The sequence below is a fragment of the Rana temporaria genome, chromosome 13 (assembly GCF_905171775.1).
Source record: "Rana temporaria chromosome 13, aRanTem1.1, whole genome shotgun sequence".
NCBI classification, from domain to species: domain Eukaryota; kingdom Metazoa; phylum Chordata; class Amphibia; order Anura; family Ranidae; genus Rana; species Rana temporaria.
The window spans coordinates 105,155,977-105,179,548 of NC_053501.1; the positions used below are offsets into that span (position 1 = coordinate 105,155,977).

The window sequence follows — 23,572 nt, forward strand, 5'->3', positions numbered from 1 at the left end:
CCATTTCACTTAAGGACGATAATACTGTAATATATTTTCACACATACATATGTATATATATCTTATATAGATCAAGAAATAAAACAATATAAGAATATAAAAGAAATAGAAGAATATAAGAAAAGAAAGGCAACATTTGAGTAGCTCAGGAGAAAAGTAACATAACACAAAATATTCATTTTAGTAACTTCCATCACACTACCACCCCTGTCATTTTCATCCCACCTGTACCCCTCTGCCAGCTTCCTACCACCCCACCCCCCTGGATAATGAGCAGTAACCCATACCAACCAATCAGCGAGCAGTAATAATGTGCAGTAACCTCTAACAACCAATCAATTCATTTTTTTGGGACTGTTTTATTACCTTTGCCAAAATAGAATGTTTGCCTCCTGTGCTGATCAATGATGCTTTTTTAAGTCATGTATGATTTGAATAGAGTTTGTACTGCTTGTTAGAAGTAACCTTCACCATGTAATTTTATATGGGCGAGGTCTACACTCTCCTTATACATAAGGTCAAAGCCAGGGGTCAAGTCCTGGGGAAAAAAGTGTGGGAACTCCCACCCAAGATCCACTCCCCCCACCAAAAAAAAAAAAAATTATACGCTCATATGCATAATTACTAAACCGCAAGTTCTTTCTAAATCTTGCGATAACTCGCGGCAGACCTCCGCAATGTCTCCTGGGAACAATGACAAAAGCTCCCAGGGGACATTGCGGCATCGAGGAAGTGACGGAATACCCGCACACTACCCGATGAATCCATATACAGGAAGCGGCCAGTAACATAAAGGATTACTAAGGTTCTCCTGCCCCTGACAGTGACTCAAGCTGGGCACTGCCACTTAGTGAAGGATTGGCTCGGCTGCTCTCGGCTGCTCTAGCAGGAACTGAGTTCCTGCTGTGAAAAAAGTGCAGGAACTCCGTTCCCACGCGTTCCCGCAGGACTTGAGCCCTGGTCAAAGCCATCAATGAAAAAACAATCTTGATAAAATGCTTTATTCCAATGGTATTGTATAAGCTGATTAGATATCAGAAGTTCCAATTATCCAACAAATCTATAATGTCTCCTTTCTGTAAAATAGGTTTAGCTCGTCTTGACATAATGGGACAGGATCACGGCAAGTGCAATTATTATGAGCCCAGATAGTACCAGTCGGATAACATTTTGCAGCTTATAACCATCTTGTTTTTCTATTCTTCCTAGAAAAATGTATGAAAAACATCAATGATTTTTTTTATAAATATTATCTAACGTGTAGAATTATTTCTGCACAAGCACACGTAGTAATCATTACATCATATCGACAGTTGACATCATACAGCTATAATATATAGGTAGAACATCGAGACCTTTACATGTTCGTTTGGCAGAACATATTAATCATTTTAAAAAAGGTCTGAAAGCCCACAATGTTTCCCGACATTTCAAACAGTTTCACCAACAAAACCTCAAATTCTGGGCGATCGAAAGGGTAACTAAACATTGGAGGGGGGGGGGGGGGGGGACTTTATTCGCCAGTTGAGCCGTAGGGATACTTACTGGATACACAAGACCAATGTATTAATTCCAGGAGGATTGAACGTTGATTTTGTTATTAATTGTTTAAATACAGATCAGTGATTGTGCTTGCAGAGGCGGCTCCTTAATTAGGCAAATTAGGCGGATGCCTAAGGCCTCACACTCACAGGGGCCTTGTGGTCGCCTAACTTGCCTGACAGAGAAAGGAGAGAGACCAGCATTGAGAAGATTGATGGCACAGCCTGCGGATGTGCGGGACCAATCTCGTCATGCAAGGACTCTGCACTAAAAATGTAATGCTTTTTCCCATTTAGGGGCGTGAGTGGGGCCTCATGTTTTGCCTAAGACCTCACAAAGCCTAGAGCCGCCTCTGTGTGCTTGTAATTATTTATTTGAATTAGATGGGCGCGGATGATGGCACGTTTAAATTTTTTTTATTTAAGCAGATTTTATAAAATGAGATTTAAAAAAAATATATTTATATACATAAATTAAATATAATGCTTTATCTTATGTTTTTATGTATTATTTGAACATGTATCATTTGGTTATTGCTATTTTTTATATTTTAAGTATGTTTTTTGCAAAGCCGGGTGTCATTTTAAGTGCCTGTACGGCCGGATTCTCCTTTCAGCTTTATTTTCGCACATGGGGACACTTCTGGGATTCCGTCCAACGAAGGAGTTTCCCCGCCTTGTGCTGTGTCATGTGATGTAGCGTCTGGTTGTTATTAGGGCTGTTACTGATTACAATTTTCGTGTTCGATTAATCGATTTTTTAAATCGATTAATCGACTAATTTCGATTATTTATAACGCAGATACATTTTTCGGATCACCACCATATATAGTCCCCACTGTAATATCCACAGACGTCTCCCCCACTGTAATATCCACAGACATCTCCCCACTGTAATATCCACAGACATCTCCCCCACTGTAATATCCACAGACATCTCCCCACTGTAATATCCACAGACATCTCCCCCACTGTAATATCCACACACATCTCTCCCACTGTAATATCCACAGACATCTCCCCCCACTGTAATATCCACAGACATCTCCCCCACTGTAATATCCACAGACATCTCCCCCACTGTAATATCCACACACATCTCTCCCACTGTAATATCCACAGACATCTCCCTCCACTGTAATATCCACAGACATCTCCCCCACTGTAATATCCACAGAAATCTCCCCCACTGTAATATCCACAGACATCTCCCCCACTGTAATATCCACAGACATCTCCCTCCACTGTAATATCCACAGACATCTCCCCCACTGTAATATCCACACACATCTCTCCCACTGTAATATCCACAGACATCTCCCCCCACTGTAATATCCACAGACATCTCCCCCACTGTAATATCCACAGAAATCTCCCCCACTGTAATATCCACAGACATCTCCCCACTGTAATATCCACAGACATCTCCCCACTGTAATATCCACAGACATCTCCCCACTGTAATATCCACAGACATCTCCCCCCACTGTAATATCCACAGAAATCTCCAGCACTGTAATATCCACAGACATCTCCCCCACTGTAATATCCACAGACATCTCCCCACTGTAATATCCACAGACATCTCCCCACTGTAATATCCACAGACATCTCCCCCACTGTAATGTCCACAGACATCTCCCCCACTGTAATATCCACAGACATCTCCCCCACTGTAATATCCACAGACATCTCCCCACTGTAATATCCACAGACATCTCCCCCACTGTAATGTCCACAATCTCCCCCACTGTAATATCCACAGACATCTCCCCCACTGTAATATCCACAGACATCTCCCCCACTGTAATATCCACAGACATCTCCCCACTGTAATCCACAGACATCTCCCCCACTGTAAACCACAGACATCTCCCCCACTGTAATCCACAGACATCTCCCCCACTGTAATATCCACAGACATCTCCCCCACTGTAATATCCAAAGACATCTCCCCCACTGTAATATCCACAGACATCTCCCCCACTGTAATATCCAAAGACATCTCCCCCACTGTAATATGATCCACATCTCTACTGTATAGGAAGATTAGGGCTTAGTCTTACCAGAGAAGCCGGCTGAACATGAGCAGTTGAGGCCGGGTGATGACGTCAGCGCGCCGCTCTAGGCTCACCTTGGCCGCCGCCGGGTGGACCAAGATGGCCGCTGCTCCGGGAGCTAGGCCAAAGCCGTAGCCATTTCTATGGCCGAGGCAGCAGCGGAGCTCCGCGGATCACGTGGTGTGGCGATCAGCACGGCGGCCATTGCAACACAGGGGGCAAGTTAAGTGTCTTCTCTTATGACTCCAGGGGGGGCAACTGCCCCCCCTTGCCCTATGGAGTGGACGCCCGTGTATGACATCATACATCTATTTATGTAGTATAGCAAAATAATTCAATGGGCAGAGATCATGTCATGACCAAATTTTTTTTTCTCAGAAACTTTCCTTTTTTTTTTTTTTTACGTATTATCAGAAACAGTTACCCCATTACCAAAACTGTATCAAAAGGCCACACAATGGCTCTTAATGTCTTATACCACTAATTGTTCTGTTCAACTCTTGGTGTTATGTATGTGGAAAAGATCTAACAGTAGACATGGGCCTTCCGGAGTGTGAAGTCTAAAAGCATCCGGTCCTTCCTAACCAGCAAACCATGAAAGGAGGTCTGGGTTTTGCTGTGGGATGCTCTTGGGTCAAGAATTTCAGGGGTGCCTGACTTGGAGTAACCCTAACACTAAAACTGTATCCGAAGGCCACCCACAATGGCTTTTCCTGTCTTACACCACAAATTGTTCTATTCACCTCTTGGTGTCATGGGTATGGAAAATATCCAACAGTAGACATGGGCCTTCTGTAGCGTGAAGTCTAAAATAATCCAGTTCCTCCTAACTAGCAGACCATGAAAGGAGGTCTGGGTTTTGCTGTGGGATGCTCTTTAGTCAAGAATTTCAAGGGTGCCTGACTTGGAGTAACTTTAACACCAAAGCTGTATCTGAAGGCCACACACAAGGGCTCTTCGTGTCATATTCCACTAATTGTTCTGTTGAGCTCTTGATGTCATAAGCATGGAAAATATCCAACAGTAGACATGGACCTTCTGTAGCATGAAATCTAAAAGCATCCAATCCCTTCAACCAGCATCCCCTAAAAGGAGGTATGGATTTTGCTGTGGGACTTTTATCATCTTGAGGCATACATAGATTTGACATAAGTAAGTGTAGTGCTTACCCCCGAAGGAGCCGCTGATTTGTTTTGGGACCGGCCTGCTAAGTTACCCTGGCGTTGTCTAGGAGTGCAATAGTGAGAACAAAAGCAGTGAGCGAAGGTCCAAGCAGTGAATAAAGGTTTTCTCAATGCTTTATTTTCCAGGCCCAACATAACCAACATCAACATCAGTTGGGAAGGTCAAGGTTGATGTAGAAAGAGAGGAGAGAACTTTCCAGTATCAGGCCTGGATATTAAATGGAGCAGTCAGCTCTGCATAGTACCAACTTGTAACACGTCGCCACTCCAACTGAGTGGGTAAAGTGCCCCCGGACAGACTCCTTTTACACAAGTCTGGCAGCCAAGGTGTCACTTAGGATTTCTGGGAGGATGCAGGCCTGTCTCACGGGCCAAGGGCAATAACTGAGCTAGGTAAATGAATAAAGCAATCCTCCCAGTAGATTTTGGCGTTGGTCACCAGATGACAGCAACATACCTGTCAGCACTCTGGTCACCGGATCCCCAATTGGTTTGTCCAGGCTCTGTTAGACGACCTGCCTCCGGGTCCCCTTCAAACCGACTCCCCAATCGCACGGCACTAAGCCTGGGATCCCTTCAATAGAACCGGGAACCCAGCAAGTCACTGGGGTCCCCTTGTACCTCCAGATGAGGGTTTTCGTAGACTGCAACTTTGGCCAGGTGGCCACACATGACACCTGTCACAGATATACTCCTCCCATTCCCCCACTAACTTTAGTGTAGTGCCCATATTGAAAGAAGGGGGGCGCTACATGTCATTATGAAGCAGGATACACACCTTTATTAGACATGTGGAATTATGGTGTGGGGTTGTTTTTCAGTAGTTGGGCTTGGCCCCATTGTTTCAGTGATGGGGATGGCCCCTTCCTGTTCCAACATGACTACGCACCCGTGCACAAAGCAAGGTCCATAAAGACATACCGTATATACTCGAGTATAAGCCGACCCAAATATAAGCCGAGGCACCTAATTTTGCCACAAAAAAATGGGAAAACGTATTGACTCGAGTATAAGCCTAGGGTGTCCATCTGTATGTCTCACTGTGCCTCACTTTGCCTCACTGTGTCCATGTGCATGCCTCACTGTGTCCATGCCTCACTGTGCCCATGCCTCACTGTGCCCATGCCTCACTGTGTCCATGACTAGACTTATGTTTAACATGGGAGTATATACAAGGGGTGCCCGGATTTGACAAATTGGTGCTCCCCGGCCGTACGACCCCCAGACAGCAAACTTTGCACACTTTTATAGGAGAACTGGGGCTATATGTGTGCCAATTTTCGCGTCCGGCCGGTACCGGGTCCCCAAAGTCACCGGAGAAATTCCTATTTAACATGGGAGTCTATAGAAGGGGTGCCCGACTTTGAAGAATCGGTGCTCCCTGGCCGTAGGTCCCCCGGACAACAAACTTTGCACACTTGTAGAGGAAGAGTGGGGCTATATGGGTGCCAAGTTTGGTCCGCAAAGTCCAGGAGATCAGGCGCAAAAAGGTGACTCGAGCATAAGCAAAAAATATGCTGAAAAACTTGGCTTATACTCGAGTATATACGGTAGTTGAGCAAGTTGAATAGTTGAAGCTGTTATAGCTGCAAAGGGTGGGCCAAGCCATTATTGAACCCTATGGACTAAGACTGGGGTGCCATTAAAGTTAGGTGTCCCAATACTTTTGACAATATTTATGTAGTTGTAGTGCTTGCTGAATAGCATTTGTAACTATTGTTTGGTATGGTTCTTATCTTATACTTACTTTGTACAGCTACTGTTGACACATCACTCCTCTTTTTTACATTGCTGGTTGGAGCTTTCACTTCACAAAAATAATTCCCAGAATCCTCCAACTGAGCAAACCGGACTCCATATTGATAAGATTTGCTGAAGTTTTGAACAATTTGGTCATTTCTGTAGAATGAAAACTGAAGTTCTGTTTTGTCTCTTAGTGGACTAAGACTTGTATGACATATCAGGGTCATGTTGTCATCTTCTGTGATTGGATAGGAAGTGGTGTTTACTTTTGGCATGAAAAAAAGGCCTAAAAAAGACAAATCTTCATATAAAACTACACCAAAGCCATACGATATAATCCATATAAAGAATAAGGCCCGGATTCACGTACCTGGGCGCATCTTTATGCAGGCGTAGCGCATCTCATATGCGCTACACCGACGTAACACAGAGATGCAAGAACAGTATTCACAAAGCACTCGCTCCCTACGTTGTGCCAGCGTAACGCAAACAATTCGGCGTAAGCCCGCCTAATTCAAAGTAGGTGGACATGGGCGTGATCCATTTAAATGATCCGTGACCCCATGCAATGATGGGCCGAACGAACGGCGCATGCGCCATACCGTGGACGCATCCCAGTGCGCATGCTCAGAATCACGTCTAAAATACTCCATGAGATACGTCGAATCACTGCCAACAACGTGACGTAACCTACGCCCAGCCCTATTCAAGTAGTCCTACGTAAACAACGTAAAATACGACGGCTGTTCCGTCGTCCATACCTTTGCATGGGATGCGCCTCCTTTGGGTGGAATAACTTTACGCCGGACGTATGCCTTACGTAAACGGCGTATATCTCTGCGACGGGCGCAAGTACGTTCGTGAATCGAAGTATCTCGGTCATTTACATATTCGACGCGTAATTCAATGGATACGACGGCGTAGGAAACTTACGTTGGTCGGATGAAGCCAAAATTCAGGCGTATCTTGCATTAAGAGTCCAGGGCATAGATACGACGGCGCATCTGTGCACTTACGCGGCGTATATTGAGATACGTCCGCGTAAGTGTTTCAAGAATCCGGGCCTAACTCTTTGTGATAACCAGGCTGAGTGTTTTGGTAACTCACTCTGAATAAGGAGATCTATTCCTTTACTGGACTTTGTTATACTGTCATCAGAAGTTTTCACTTCACAGGAATAATTCCCAGAATCCTCCAGCTGAGCGGATTGGACTCCATATTGGTCGGATGAACTGAATTTCTGAATGTTCTGTCCATCTCTGTAGAAAGCAAACTTCAGTTCTATCATCTGTTTAAGAGGACTGAGGCTCGTGTCGCATGTTAGGGTCACGTGATCGCCTTCTACCGTTGGATATGGTGGCATTTTTATTTCAGGAGAATAGAACACCTCTAAAAGACAACACACCCCAAAATAGTTAATGAACAACAAAACTGAAAAACAAATATTCTGGGGTTGATTTATTAAAGGCGAATAGACTATTTACTTTTCAAGAGAATTGGCACTCTGTAAGCGAAATATCCTCAGAGCTTGACGAATGAGGCGAAGCTCTGCTGAGTTCCATCATTCAATTCTGTACCTAGATTGTGTTGGAGACTGTGCTGGACTAACTGGATAGGTCACTGGTCCTGAGTGGGTATTCGTGTGGGCAGAAGGTATAAATGTCTTCCTGTGGATAGTGCCCAGCAGGGGTGTCGGGAGGGGATGGCTAGGGGGAATGTGACCCCGAAAAGCCCCGAGTCTCATAATGGCAGGTCTCCATTGTTAGCCTCTAGCGAGCGGCGGGACCGATCTGATCCCAAGTGCCGCCGATTGTGGCCGAGTCCTGCTGACTCTCCGAGTGCCATAGCAGGTCCCGCCGTCTGGAGCCTGCGCAATGACTATGATGGATGTCCCACTGGTCCAATGTCGTGACCGTGGGACGTGTGACGTCATCATAGGCGCTGCAGGCTCCAGAAGGCGGGAATTACAAATGTGGCCGCCGCGCCACATCCCCTCTCGGCGCTTGGGCGGGCGGCTCTCCTCTCCTCCCCTCCTCAGCTCTCCTTAGGCTCCTCGGCTCTCCTGTGTAGGTAGGTCAGTGTAGGTACGTCAGTGTATGTAGGTCACTATCATCAGTGTACCCCCCGGTTTCCGGCCTTGGATTTCGGGCTGAAGCCCCTGGTCTTTTTGCCACCGAGCAACGCCCCTGGTGCCCAGTTATGGACGGTGGGGATGTACCCTCTGGGGGATTGGGTTGTGTGACCTTAAGGTTGTTTAAGCATGTAGCCTTAGATAAAAAGAAAGGAGCATCCGGTGTCCAGAGAAATGAGAAGTATGGATCATGGATCTTTAAAAAAAAAAAAAAAATTTAACAGAAATTTTTTTAACCACTTAACGACCGCCGCATGTACATATACGTCCACAGAATGGCACGTACAGGCAGATGGGTGTACCCGTACGTCCCTGCCTAGACGTGGGTCGGGGGTCCGATCAGAACCCCCCGGTACATGCTGCGGTCGGTAAGCCTCTGGGAGCGAAACCTGGGATGAGGGGGCGGCTATTCGTTTCTAGCCACCCCCCCTCGATCGCTCCCCGGAGCTGAAGAACGGGGAGAGTCGTATGTAAGCACGGCTTCCCCGTGCTTCACTGTGGCGGCTGCATCGAATGTGTCATCCCTTTTATAGCGAGATACAATCGATTACGTCACACCTACAGCCACACCCCCCTACAGTTGTAAACACACACTAGGTGAAACATAACTCCTTCAGCGCCCCCTGTGGTTAACTCCCAAACTGCAACTGTCATTTTCACAATAAACAATGCAATTTAAATGCATTTTTTGCTGTGAAAATGACAATGGTCCCAAAAATGTGTCAAAATTGTCCGAAGTGTCTGCCATAATGTCGCAGTCAAGAAAAAAAATCGCTGATCGCTGCCATTAGTAGTAAAAAAATATTTTTTTTATAAAAATGCAATAAAACGATTCCCTATTTTGTAAACGCTATAAATTTTGCGCAAACCAACTGATAAACGCTTATTGAGATTTTTTTTTAACAAAAATATGTAGAAGAATACGTATCGGCCTAAACTGAGGATTTTTTTTAATATATTTTTGTGGATATTTATTATAGCAAAAAGTAAAAAATATTGCTTTTTTTCTAAATTGTTTCTCTATTTTTGTTTATAGCGCAAAAAATAAAAACCACAGAGGTGATCAAATACCACCAAAAGAAAGCTCTATTTGTGGGGAGAAAAGGATGTCAATTTTGTTTGGGAGCCACGTCGCACAACCGCGCAATTGTCAGTTAAAGCGACGCAGTGCCAAATCGCAAAAAGTGGCCCAGTCATTTGGCAGCCAAATGGTCCGGGGCTGAAGTGGTTAAAGATACATGAACCAAATTTTTTAAGTCAAATTTCTCTGGACACCGGGCACTCTTTTCTTTTTATCGAAATCATCCAATCCCGTAGAAGCAAAAATGCGGTTTTTGTATTTTCCTTGGACATGATTCGTTATTCTTTACAAAGTTACGTTTCGTCACATTCCCTAAGCTTTAGGAACAATTGCTTTGCAAAGTGCAACTTCTCTTTCAAACAGACTATTTGTCTTTTGTAAATCCACCCCTTTGTACAATTTCTATCCCATCTATGGAAATTCCTGATTTCAGAAAAGATTTACTTTTGACATCAATAAATGTTTCATCAGACTGTATTTGATCGGAAGTAAAGCCCAATTTCTTTTCACAGCGATATCGGCCGGTCATATCCGCGGTCACTCTACCAACATAGAAATTCGAATTTTGGTCTGATGTCGGTAAGATCTTTCCATTCTTGGAGAATGTTATATTTTGATTCTCATGGTTATATCCAGGGGCACTGTGACATCTAAGATGTAAGGATTCTCCTTCAAAAACAGAGTTAGGAGCTTGCATGATGACCCCTTCTGTAAAGATATACATGGGTACATAGTAGGTGAAGTTGAAAAAAGACACAAGTCTATCAAGTCCAACCTAAAATTACATTAGATAACTTACATTCAAAAGTAAATAGCTTTGGAACTTAACCACTTGCCGCCCGCCAATGACATATTGACGGCAGCAAAGTGGTTGTAGAATCCTGACTGGACGTCATATAACGTCCTCAGGATTCTGCATCGCGGCGATCGTTGTTGCAGGGTGTCAGTCTGACACCCCGTAACACCGATCAAGGTAAAGAGTCTCTCACGGAGACTCTTTACCACGTGATCAGCCGTGTCCAATCGCGGCTGATCACGATGTAAATAGGAAAAGCCGGTAATCGGCTTTTCCTCACTCGCGTCTGTCAGACGCGAGTAGAGGAGAGCCGATCGGCTGCTCCTGTGACAGGGGGGGTTTGTGCTGATCGATTATCAGCACAGCCCCCCCTGAGGATGCCCACTGGACCACCAGGGATGCCCACTGGACCACCAGGGATAAAAAAAAAAAAAAAAGGATGCCACCCTAGACCACCAGGGATGAGAAGGACACAAAAAATGGATGCCAATCAGTGCCGCAATGGATGCCAATCAGTGCCCACAATGGGCATCACTGATTGGCAGGCATTGATTGGCACTGATTGGCATCCATTAGTACAACACATACAATAGTGCCCATCTATGCCCATCCGTGCCACCTATCAGTACCCATCCATGCCGCCTATCAGTGCCCATCAATGCCGCCTATCAGTGCCCATCCGTGCCCGTCCATGCCGCCTATCCGTGCCCGTCCGTGCCACCTATCCGTGCCCGTCCGTGCCGCCTATCCGTGCCCAGCCGTGCCGCCTATCCGTGCCCAGCCGTGCCGTCTATCCGTGCCCATCTGTGCCACCTATCCACGCCCATCCGTGCCGCCTATCCAAGCCCATCAATGCCACCACATCAGTGCCACCTCATCGGTGCTCATCAGTGCCGCCTTATCAGTGCCCATCCATCCCGCTATCAGTGCCCATCCATGCCGCCTATCAGTGCCCATCCGTGCCGCCTATCTGTGCCCGTCCGTGCCGACTATCTGTGCCCGTCCGTGTCGCCTATCAGTGCCCATCCGTGCCGCCCATCAGTGCCGCATATTAGTGCCCATCAATGCCACCACATCATCAGTGCCACCTCATCGGTGCCCATCAGTGCCGCCTTATCAGTGCCCGTCAGTGCAGTACCATCAGTGCCCATCGGTGAAGGAGAAAACGTACTTATTTACAATGTTTTATAACAGAAACAAAAAAAACTTAAAAAAAAAAAAAAAAATCGGTCATTTTTTTTATTATTTTTGCAGAAAATAAATATCCCAGAGGTGATCAAATACCACCAAAAGAAATCTCTATTTGTGGGAACAAAATGAGAAAAATTTAGTTTGGGTACAGTGTAGCACGACCGCGCAATTGTCATTCAAAATGCAACAGCGCTGAAAGCTAATAATTGGTCTGGGCGGGAAGGTGTATAAGTGCCCCCCGGTATGGAAGTGGTTAAACAGGATATCAAGAAAACTTGGACCTCTCCATGACACGACACCCATCCCAAAATCCTAATAATAGCAATATCAGAACCCTTATCTTTTTTCATTTTTTTTTTGCCTCTGCGGTTTTATTTTTTTGTTAAAAAAAAATATATATACAGATTAAAAAAAAATATATATATATATTTTTTATATGTTATTATAACATTTTGCAAACGGGTAATTTTTCTTTTTCATTGTTGTACGCTGATGAGGCTGCACTGATAGGCACCGGTGGGCATCGATAAGGCGGCACTGGTGGGAACTGATAGGCAGCACTGTTGGGCACTGAGAGATGACGCTGAGAGGTGGCACTGAAGGGCATTGATAGGTGGCACTGGTGGGCACTAAAAGGTGGCATTGATAGGTGGCACTGATAGCTGTCAGTAATGGGCACTGATGGGTGGCAGTGATGGGCGGCAGTAATGGGCACTGCTAGGTGGCACTGATGAGGCATTGATAGGTGGCACTGGTAGGCATTGATAGGTGGCACTTGTGGGCATTGATAGGTGGCAGTGATGGGCATTGGTGGGCACTTGCAGGTGGCACTAGCAGGGGGTACTGTTGGCACAGAGGAGACAGATGTGCCTTCTTCCTCTTCAGGACCGATGTCCCTTTCACATAAGCCGGTGATCGACTTTTTTGTCAGCGTGAGGAGAAAAAAAAAACGATTACCGGCTTTTGTTTACATCACATGATCAGCTGTCATTGGCTGACAGCTGATCACGTGGTAAGGGGCCAGGACTCTCAGTGACTCGGGTGACCACAGGGGTGTGCGGCGAGTGCGCGAAGAGGAGGACGTTTATTGACGTCCTCCTGGCATTTAGGGTCCGCGCCGTAGCCGTCATTCGGCTATAGCAAGGGCGCCAAGTGGTTAGGAAGCGGCATTGTGGGCACACACGCGACCACCGCGAGCTCCGTGAGTTCGAACGTTGGTCCCGCAGATTCGATGTCCACCAGGAATCCCACGATCGTTTCAAGGAGAGGAAGAACGGGGAGATGCTGATGTAAACAAGCATTTCCCCATTCTTCCTAGTGACAGGACACTGATCACAGCTCCCTGTAATCGGGAGTGGTGATCAGTGTCGTGTCACACGTAGCCCCTCACCCCACCAAAAGAAAGCTCTATTTGTGGGAAAAAAAGGACGTCAATTTTGTTTGGGAGCCACGTAGCACGACCGTGCAATTGTCAGTTAAAGCGACGCAGTGCCGAATCGCAAAAAGTGCTCTGGTCTTTGGGCAGCCAAATGGTCCGGGGCTGAAGTGGTTATAAGCTCAAAGGGCTAGATTCAGCAATCATTTATCTGGAGATACGCCGCCGTAATTTCAAATCTGCGTCGGCGTATTGTTACGCCGATTCTCCAACACAGATACGTCCAAAAAATAGGCTTCCTCCTCCGACGTAACTTGAATGCGGCGGCGTATAATTGTGTGCATTCTCACGCTGGCCGCTAGTGGCGCTTCCGTTGTTTTCGGCGTAGAGTATGCAAATTGCCTAGTTACGTCGATTCACAAACTTACGTGCGCCCGGCGGTAGTTTTTTACATCGTTTGCGTAAGGCGTTTTCGGCGTAACGTTGCTCCTGCTATTAGGTGGCGCAGCCAATGTTAAGTATGGACGTCGTTCTCGCTTCGAAATTTGAATTTTTTGCGTCGTTTGCGTAAGTCGTTCGCGAATAGGGCTGGAGGTAATTTACGTTCACGTCGAAACCAATGACGTCCTTGCGACGTCATTTGAAGCAATGCACACTGGGATATGTACACGGACGGCGCATGCGCCGTTCGTAAATCACGTCAGGTCATCACATATTTGCATAAAACACGCCCCCCCTTCCACATTTGAATTACGCGGACTTACGCCGGCCCCATTAACGCTACGCCGCCGCAACTTACGGAGCAAGTGCTTTGTGAATACAGCACTTGCTCCTGTAGGTTGCGGCGGTGTAGCGTAAATATGATACGCTGCGCCGCCGTAAGAAGGGGCGCAGCTACGTGAAAAAGTATTATTGTAAATGTTTTGTCTGATGCAGTTATTCAGACTACTGAACTCACCATTCTTGACAATTAGACTGACCGGGTCACTACGTTCGCTGTCATCGATCTGGCACCGGTATCTTCCACTGTTTTGAAGGAGGGCGGAACCAATGTAAATGCTCTGATGTCTTGGACTTTGTTGAACATCGTTTTTGTACCACTTGTATTTTTCATTCATTGTCTCTGTTGATTCCATGTTACACTTGATAGTGATTGCTTCATGTTGGAATATCTTATTCCAGTTTGGCGTGAAGGTCACAAAAGGTTTGTTTCTTGCTCCTGATGCACAGATATCTGGTAAAATGGAATAACAGACTTGTTACCATGTCTGTCTTATATGAGCTTGTTGGCCACCCCATTCCATAATGATGGACATTATTATAAAGAGGTCCACTCAGGGCCGCTGATAAGCCAGTACAACTGGCCCTGTTGTAGGGGGCCTCAGGCCAGCAGGGGCCCGGATGGCAACCCCCTTTTTTTTTTTTTTTTTAGGGGTCCGGAGGTCCCCAGGGGCCCGGAGGCCCACAGGGTCTCAGATGACAACTCCCCCTTTTTTTTTTTTTTATAAAAAATATATATTTTTTTTTTAATATATTTTTATTTTAATTTTTATTAAAGGGCCTTTTTTTTTTTTTTTTAGAGGTCCAGGGGTCCCCAGGGGTCCGAAGGCCCTCAGGGCCCCGGACGGCAACCCCCCTTTTTTTTATTTATTTTTTATAAAAAAATATATATTTTTCCTAATATATATATATTTTTTTATTTTTTATTAAAGGGACAATTTTTTTTTCTTAGGGGTACGGGGGTCCCCAGGGGCCCGGAGATCCCCAGGGCCCGGGATGAAAACACCCCTTTTTTTTATAAAAAAATAAATACATTTTTATATATTTTTTTATTTTATATTATATATATATATATATATATATATATATATATATATATATATATATATATATATATATATATATATATATATTATTAAAGGTCCCCAGGGATTTTTTTTCCTTTTATTCCATATATATATATATATATATATATATATATATATATATATATATATATATATATTAAAGGGCTCATGAGGTCTCCATGTGGCAAACCCCCTTTTTTTTTTTTTTTATAAATGATTTTTTTTTTTTTATTAAAGGGCCCAGAGGTCCCCAGGGCCCTGAATGGCAACCCCCCCTTTTTTTTTTTTTTATAAATGTTTATTTATTTATTTTATATATTTTTTTATTTTTCATTTTTCATTTTTATTAATAATTTGTAAAGGGCCCCCCTCCGCTTCTCAATTCGCGGCAGCCCCCCCCCTCCCGCTTCTCAATTTCAGACGGCAGCCCCCCCCCCCCCCCCCCCTCCCGGTTCTCTGCTCCAGGTGCCTACCAATGCCGCCAATCCCGTAACGTGCTGCAGAGACAGTTTCAAGGCGGGGCCAGGGGTGGAGCTAAAGGCGGGACCAGGGGTGGAGCTGAAGGGGGCCCTGTCAGGTAGGCTATACGGGGCCCCATGATTTCTATCAGCGGCCATGGGTCCACTATTGTGGCTACTAGGGATGAGCCGAACACCCCCCCCCCCCCCCCGGTTCGGTTCGCAGAAGAACACGCAAACAGGCAAAAAATTTGTTTGAACACGAGAACACCATTAACCACTTAAGGACAGAAGGTGTTTTTCAGATTCGGCGTTTAGAAGACTAAAACAGTTTTTTTTGCTAGAAAATTGCTTAAAACCCCCAAACATTATATATATATTTTTTCTAACACCCTAGAGAATAAAATGACGGTCATCGCAATACTTTTTGTCACACCGTATTTGCGCAGCGGTCTTACAAGCACACTTTTTTTGGAAAAAAATTCACTTTTTTTAATTAAAAAATAAGACAACAATAAATTTGGCCCAATTTTTTTTATATATTCTGAAAGATAATGTTACGCCGAGTAAAATGATACCCAACATGTCACGCTTTAAAATTGCGCCCGCTCGTGGCATGGCGTCAAACTTTTACCCTTAAAAATCTCGATAGGCGACGTTTAAAAATTTTTATAGGTTGCATTTTTTGAGCTACAGAGTAGGTCTAGGGCTAGAATTATTGCTCTCGCTCTAACGATCGCGGCGATACCTCACTTGTGTGGTTTAAACACCGTTTTCATATGCGGGCGCTACTCGCGTATGCGTTCGCTTCTGCGCGCGAGCTCGTCGGGACGGGGAGCTTTAAAAAAAAAAAAATTTTGTTTTCTTATTTATTTTTATTGATTTTATAATTTTTTACACTGAAATAATACAAAAAATGTATCACTTTTATTCCTATTACAAGGAATGTAAACATCCATTGTAATAGAAAAAAGCATGACAGGTCCTCTTAAATATGAGATCTGGGGTCAAAAAGATGTCACATCTCATATTTAGACTGAAATGCAAAAAATGACAACAAAAAAATTGTCTCTTTAAGACGCTGGGCGGGACTGACGTTTTGACGTCACTTCCGCCCAGCAAAGCTAAGAGGATGGGTGGGGGCCATCTTGCCCTCACTCGAGTCCTCACACACTAAGCAGCAGCACCCGATCTCTTCCGCCGCTACCGACGGCTACGGTAAGCGGCGGAGGGCGCGGGAGAGCGGCGGGAGGGGGGGCCCTCTCCCGCCACCGATAACAGCGATCTCGCGGCGAATCCGCCGCGGAGACCACCGTTATCGTTTACACGCCCGTCCACTGAAGAGATGGATACCTCGGTTGTGGCAGCAGCTGCTGCCGTTACCGAGATATCCATCTTTAAAAAGAGGACGTATATATACAGTAGGCGGGCGTTAACCGGTTAAAGTCTATGGGACACTCTTTCGTCCCCCCCATCCTTTCCTGCGGCCTGCCAGGTTGCGTGCTTGGATAAGGGTCTGGTATGGATTTTTGGGGGGAACCCCACGCCATTTTTTTTTATTTTGGTGCGGGGTTCCCCTTAAAATCCATACCAGACCTATAAGGTCTGGTATGGATTTTGAGGGGGACCCCTACGCCATGTTAAAAAAAATTGGGGCAGGGTTCCCCCCAAAAATCCATACCAGACCCTTTTATTAAAGGACTTGTCCCAAGCTATGTGTGTGTGTTTTTTTTACAATTATTGTCACTTTTTTGGGTGAAATGGTAGGGGTACAATGTACCTTATTACCAATTCACATAGGGGGGGCCGGGATCTGGGTTTGCCTGTTGTTAGGGGCTTCCAGATTCCGATAAGCCCCCACCCGCAGACCCCCACAACTACCGGGCAAGGGTTGTGGGGATGAGGCCCTTGTTCCCATCAACATGGAGACATCCTCCCCACGTTGAGGGCATGTGGCCTGGTACAGTTCAGGAGGGGGAGGGGGGGCGCTCTCTTGTCCCTTCCCTCTTTTCCTGCGGCCTGCCAGGTTGCATGCTCGGATAAGGGTCTGGTATGGATTTTTGGGGGGAACCCCTACGCCATGTTAAAAAAAAATGGTGCAGGGTTCCCCTTAATATCCATACCAGACCCAAAGGGCCTGGTAATGGACTGGTGGGGGCCCATGACATTTTTTTATCAATGACTTTTATCTGTATTGCCGGAACCCGACAATTCATTATAGCCACGAGTAGTTTTAAATGACTTTAGAAATGTCATTTTGTGCAGAGATTGTTCTAAACACGGGAAACATGCGCTATTTTACAGACACACTGTACACACCCCCTAGGTACGAAATTTAAAGGAATATTTCACTTTTATTGTTTCACTTTAAGCCTTATTAAAAAAAACTGCTCCCGAAAAAACTGCTGTTTTTAAAACTTTTTTTTTTGCATTGATACATGTCCCCTGGGGCAGGACCCGGGTCCCCAAACACTTTTTGTGACAATAACTTGCATATTAGCCTTTAAGATTAGCACTTTTGATTTCTCCCATAGATTTTTAAAGGGTGTTCTGCGGCTTTCTAATTTGCCGCGAACACCCCAAATTGTATACCACTATTCAGTGAACGGGCGAACTGACCCGAACATAAAGCTCATCCCTAGTGGCTACAGCAGCCTCCACTAATCTGGGAAAGCTTTCAGCCAAGAAAATTGAATGTCTGTATGAGAATTTAAGTATTAGCTGAACTAGCTTACTGACACAGGGTTATTTATTTATTTTTGTTAAAGTTATGGTGTTAATACTACTTCTACTACTATCAATAATAATAATAATAATAATAATAATAATAAATGAATAAATAAATAAATGTAAAATAAATTACTAAGGTGCATATTTACGCTGGCCGCTAGGTGGCGCTTCCGTCGATTTCCGTGTCGAGTATGCAAATTAGCTAGATACGCCAATCCACAAACGTACGTCCGGCCGGCGCATTTTTTTTACGTCGTTTCCGTAAGGCTTTTTTCGGCGTAACATTACCCCTGCTATATGAGGCGTACTCAATGTTAAGTATGGACGTCGGGCCAGCGTCGAATTTTACGTCGTTTACGTCGTTTGCGTAAAAAAGGTTGGCGAATAGGGCTTTGCGTAGAATTACGTTCACGTCGAAAGCATTGGCTCCTTGCGGGTTAATTTGGAGCATGCGTACTGGGATACCCCCACGGACGGCGCATGCGCCGTTAAAAAAAAAACATCATTTACATTGGGTCAAGACGTATTAACATAAAACACGCCCCCATCTCATCCATTTGAATTGCGTGCCCTTACGCCGACACAGTTACACTACGCCACCGTAACTTACGGCGAAAATTCTTTCAGGATACGGAAAATACACTGAAAGTTACGGCGGTGTAGTGTATCTGAGATACGCTACGCCGGGCGGAAAAATGCGCGGAGGTACGTGGATCTGGCCATATCCATATAAAAATTTTTTTTTTTCTTTTTTTAACGTACAATAATTATAGGATTTATTCTGCCAAATTGATACACGAGTAAGGAAAATGTATATGTTCACTACACTATTATATAACGCAAATATCTAAAAAAGTGGACATGAAGTATAAGATCGAAGTTCACGTGAAAATACAAAATAAAACATGGTGTAATCATATTAATTATAGACTGACACCGACCCTTAAGTCAAGGCCGGGGGGGGTCAGTGCATTATGCCTTAGGCCGCGTACACACGATCGGTCAAAACCGATGAAAACGTAATGAAAGGTCTGTTTTTATCGGTCCAAACCAATTGTGTGTGGGCCCCATCGGTCAGTTATCCTTCGGTCAAAAAAAAGAGAACTTGCTTTAAAATTGAACCGATGGACGCCTGACCGATGAGTCAAAACCGATCGTTAGTATGCAAAGGCATCGGTCAAAAGGCCGCGCATGCTCAAGAATCAAGTCGACGCATGCTTGGAAGCATTGAACTTCGTTTTTTTCAGCACGTCATTGTGTTTTACGTCACCGCGTTCTGACACGATCGTTTTTTTAACCAATGGTGTGTAGGCACATCAGACCATCAGTCGGCTTCGTCGGTTAACCGATGAAAACAGTAATTCGGATCGTTCTCGTCGGATGGACTGATCGTGTGTACGCGACCTAAGTCTATAGACCCAGGGGCCAAGGTTGACAAGTGGGGAGTGGAGCCATTCACAATAGTGGGAAGAGAGAAAAAAATAAATAATAATAATAATAATAATAAAAAAATAGATTTAAAAGAAAATTAACTAAAAGGTGATTTTTTTTATTTTATTTTAAATAGTGTAGTTTAGGTATGATTTTTTCTGGTACAATGGGCCAGATTCACAGCGGAGATACTCCGTCGTATCTCTGTTTCTATCTATGCGACTGATTCATAGAATCAGTTACGCATAGATATCCATAAGATCCGACAGGTGTAATTGTTTTACACTGTCGGATCTTAGGATGCAGTACCGCGGCCTCCGCTGGGGGGAGTTTGCGTCGTAAACCAGCGTCGGGTATGCAAATTAAGAGTTACGGCGATCCACGACGGATTTTCGCGTTCGCTACGTCGCCGCTAGTCTAGTTTCCCGTCGCAAAGTTAGTCGTCGTTTTTGGTGCCTTAACTTTACACAGCACACGTATGTGCTGTATAAAGTATGGCCGTCGTTCCCGCGTCGAATTTTTAAATTTCACGTCGTTTGCGTAAGACGTCCGGGAATACGGAAGTACGCTACGCACGTCGCCGATCGAAAAAATGACGTCAGTTCGCGCAAAGCACGGCGGGAATTTCGAAACGGAGCATGCGCAGGAGGTCCGGCGCGGGAGCGCGCCTAATTTAAATGGCACACGCCCCTTTAAATTACGCGGGCTTACGCCGGCGTAATTTTTCACGCAAGTGCTACGATACGTTACGCCGCCGCGATTCTACCTGAATCTGGCCCAATGTTTTTATTGATATATAAAAAAAAGGGGAAACCATATAACAAATGCCCATGCAGGGGAGATGGACATGAAGCATAAGATAGAAGTTCACGTGAAAATACAAAATAAAACATGGTCTAAGGATATAAATTATAGACTGACACCGACCCTTAAGTCGAGGCCAGGGGGGTCAGTGTGCGTTATGCCCAAGTCTATAGACCCAGGGAGCCAAGATAGACAAGGGGGAGCGGAGCCGTCCACAATAGTGGAGAGACAGAAAAAAAAATAATAATAATAAAAAAAAATTGATTTTAAAAAAAATTAACTAAAAGGTGGAAAAAATCTTTATTTTTTTAAAATAGTGTAGCTTAAGTATGATTTATTCTGGTACAATTTTTTTATTGATATATAAAAAAAAAGGGGAAACCAGATAACAAATTCCCACACATGGGAAATATGGACATGAAGCATAAGATAGAAGTTCACGTGAAATTACAAAATAAAATATGGTCTAAGGATATAAATTATAGACTGACACAGACCCTTAAGTCGAGTCCGGGGGGGGGGGGGGGGGTCAGTGCATTATGCCCAAGTCTATAGACCCAGGGGCCAAGGTAGACAAGGGGGAGCAGAGCCGTCTACAATAGTGGGATGAAAGAGAAATAATAAAAAATAATAATAATAATAATAATAATAAAAATTGATTTAAAAAATAAATAAACTAAAAGGTGGAAAATTTCAGTTTTTTTAAATAGTGTAGTTTAAGTATGATTTTTTCTGGTACAATGTTTTTATTGATATATTAAAAAAAAGGGGAAACCAGATAACAAATTCCCATATGGACATGAAGCATAAGATAGAAATTACAAAATAAAACATGGTTTAAGGATATAAATTATAGACTGACACAGACCCTTAAGTCGAGGCTGGGGGGTCAGTCAGTGTGTTATGCCCAAGTCAAGGTAGACAAGGGGGAGTGGAGCTGTCCCCAATAGTGGGAAAAGAGAAAATAATAATAATAATAAAAAAATAAAACAATTTATAAATAATAAAAAAAGGGAAAGATTCAGTTTTAAGAGGCCTTCCCTCTGAGTCGAAAATGATTAAGGAAGAATTAAAACTAGACTTTACAAAGTCTACTTTCAATTCTTCCTTAATAATTTTCGTCAAAAATAAAAATAAAAAATACAAGTCAAAACAATACAAATACAATAAGCACAATAAAAAAAAAGGGGGGGGGGAGATTCAGTTTTAAGAGGTCCTTCCATCTAAGTGAAAAATTAATTAGGAATAATTGAATGTAGACTTTGTAAGGCAAAAAATAAATAAAAAATGCAAGTCAAAACAATACAAATACAATAAGCACAATAAAAAAATAAAAATAAATTAATTGATTGAAAACATAAGTTATGAATGAATGAAATGTAAAGAATGATCTAATTGTTATGTGTTCAAACTGTAGGGACAGTTGGCAGCTACAATCGGGAGATGTAAAAGATCTAAAAAAGGGAAATACTTACAGACTAAGAAGAGCAATACCAGAGTTGACATGGTTCCTTCAGCCAGTGAGACTGAATGTCTATTTAAACTGGGGGGGGGGGGCAGTTTTTTTTGTTCTCTGCTTCTCATCCGCTCACCCAGACCACAACATGCAGACAGGACAGACTCGAGCCATTACGAAGAAATTCAACAACTTAGGCATTGGGCCAGAAGGTGCTAACATTTTACTTCCCCTGCCGCAATCACACAGATACATCTAGGGCCAGTTTCTATGAAAGCAGAAAGTTTATTCTACTAATATGTGTATTGCTTACATAGAAGGAAATAGGGGCGCCCACAGCAAAATAGCATTAACCCAACTTAATTTGTTTATGATGGAGAGAGAGAGAGAGAGAGAGAGAGAGAGAGAGAGAGAGAGAGAGAGACTTGTAAAGCGCAACACATGCGAACTGAATCACCTCTGGGCGCTGTATCCATTTCATGGGTAAGGAACCCCTTGACCTCAGAAGAGATGGGTTTTAATCTTTCTCCTGAAGGCCAAGTGGTCCGACTCCAGTCAGATGGTGGTTGGTAGTGCATTCCACAGGCGAGGTCCCTGGACTGCAAATCTTCGATCTCCTTTGGACTTGTATCTGGCTTTGGGTATCTGGAGGAGGTTTTGATTGGTGGATCACAGAATGCGATTTGGGTTATGGGCTTTTATTTTTTCGCATAGATATTGGGGGGCGTTGCCTTGAATACACTTATGTATTAGGCAGAGTGCCTTGAAAGTGATTCTGTCTTTTACTGGCAACCAATGAAGGGATCTCAGTGAAGGCGAGATTGATTCCCATGGTTTTTTCCCAGTCACTAGTCGAGCGGCCGTATTTTGAACGACTTGCAGACGAGTGATTTGGTATTTGGGGAGTCCTAGATAGAGGGCATTTGCGTAGTCGAGTCTGGAATTGATGATTGTTCCCACCACGAATGCAATGTCCTCTTTCGGGATAAAGGGCGTGAGTCTGCGTAGTAGGCGCAGCAGATGGTGGGATACGCTGACTACTGACCCTATTTGTGCATCCATTGTCATGTAGGTATCGAAAATGACTCCGAGACTTTTGACTTTGGTGCTAGGGGTGATAGATTTACCCAGAATAGGTGGGGGAGTCCATGTTGACGCGGGGTGATTTTTCCGGTTAGCGTGAAACAGGAGAAGTTCTGTTTTCGAACCATTGAGTTTAAGATAACTGTTTGTCATCCAGTTATCTATTAGAGTGAGGCATTTCTCTAGTCCAAGAGAATGATCCTTTTTGTTGCAGATGCGGAAATACAGTTGTGTGTCGTCTGCATAGGAGTGGTAAAGTAACTTCTGGTTACTGATGATTTCAAAGAGAGGGCGAAGATAGATATTAAACAATACAGGCGATAAGGGAGATCCCTGAGGGACTCCGCATGACACTGTGCGTTTTTCAGAAGTGAAAGACCCTAGTTTCACTATTTGTGATCGGTTTTCCAAGGAGGAGGAGAACCAGGGTAAAACACATTCAGCGACTCCGGCTACTTCAGCTAGCCTAGCCAGTAGTAGTCCGTGGTCTACAGTGTCAAAAGCCGCGCTTAGGTCCAGCAGTATCAGGAGACAAGATTCTCCTTCGTCTGCGGCCTCTAGAGCGTCATCCCATATTTTGAGCAGCGCCGTTTCTGTTCCGTGACCCGGACGGAAGCCTGATTGAAACAAATCGAGCAACCCAGGACCTCAGCACCACAAG

The 23,572-nt window shown here is 44.3% G+C and overlaps 1 protein-coding gene across 1 annotated transcript; it reads right to left on the minus strand.

Annotated features, from left to right (window-relative positions):
- Positions 1-987: 987 nt before the first annotated feature.
- LOC120920737 (high affinity immunoglobulin gamma Fc receptor I-like) lies at positions 988-21,965 on the minus strand. The gene is made up of 6 exons (XM_040332981.1): positions 21,848-21,965; positions 14,061-14,336; positions 10,185-10,448; positions 7,636-7,917; positions 6,533-6,814; positions 988-1,205 (listed from the first exon to the last, which is right to left on the minus strand). The coding sequence occupies exons 1-6, from the start codon at positions 21,954-21,956 to the stop codon at positions 1,090-1,092; spliced, it is 1,329 nt and encodes a 442-aa protein (XP_040188915.1). The 5' UTR covers positions 21,957-21,965; the 3' UTR covers positions 988-1,089.
- Positions 21,966-23,572: the final 1,607 nt, after the last annotated feature.

Bases quoted from the DNA above. Each gene is read 5' to 3' on its own strand.
- LOC120920737 (XM_040332981.1), bottom strand. From the start codon at position 21,956: ATGAGAAGCAGAGAACAAAAAAAACTGCCCCCCCCCCCCAGTTTAAAT. The intron at 14,337-21,847 runs GTAAGTATTTCC...CCATTTTACCAG, and splicing joins GGTATTGCTCTTCTTAGTCT to ATATCTGTGCATCAGGAGCA. The intron at 7,918-10,184 runs GTAAATCTTTTC...GTTGTCTTTTAG, and splicing joins AACATTTATTGATGTCAAAA to AGGTGTTCTATTCTCCTGAA.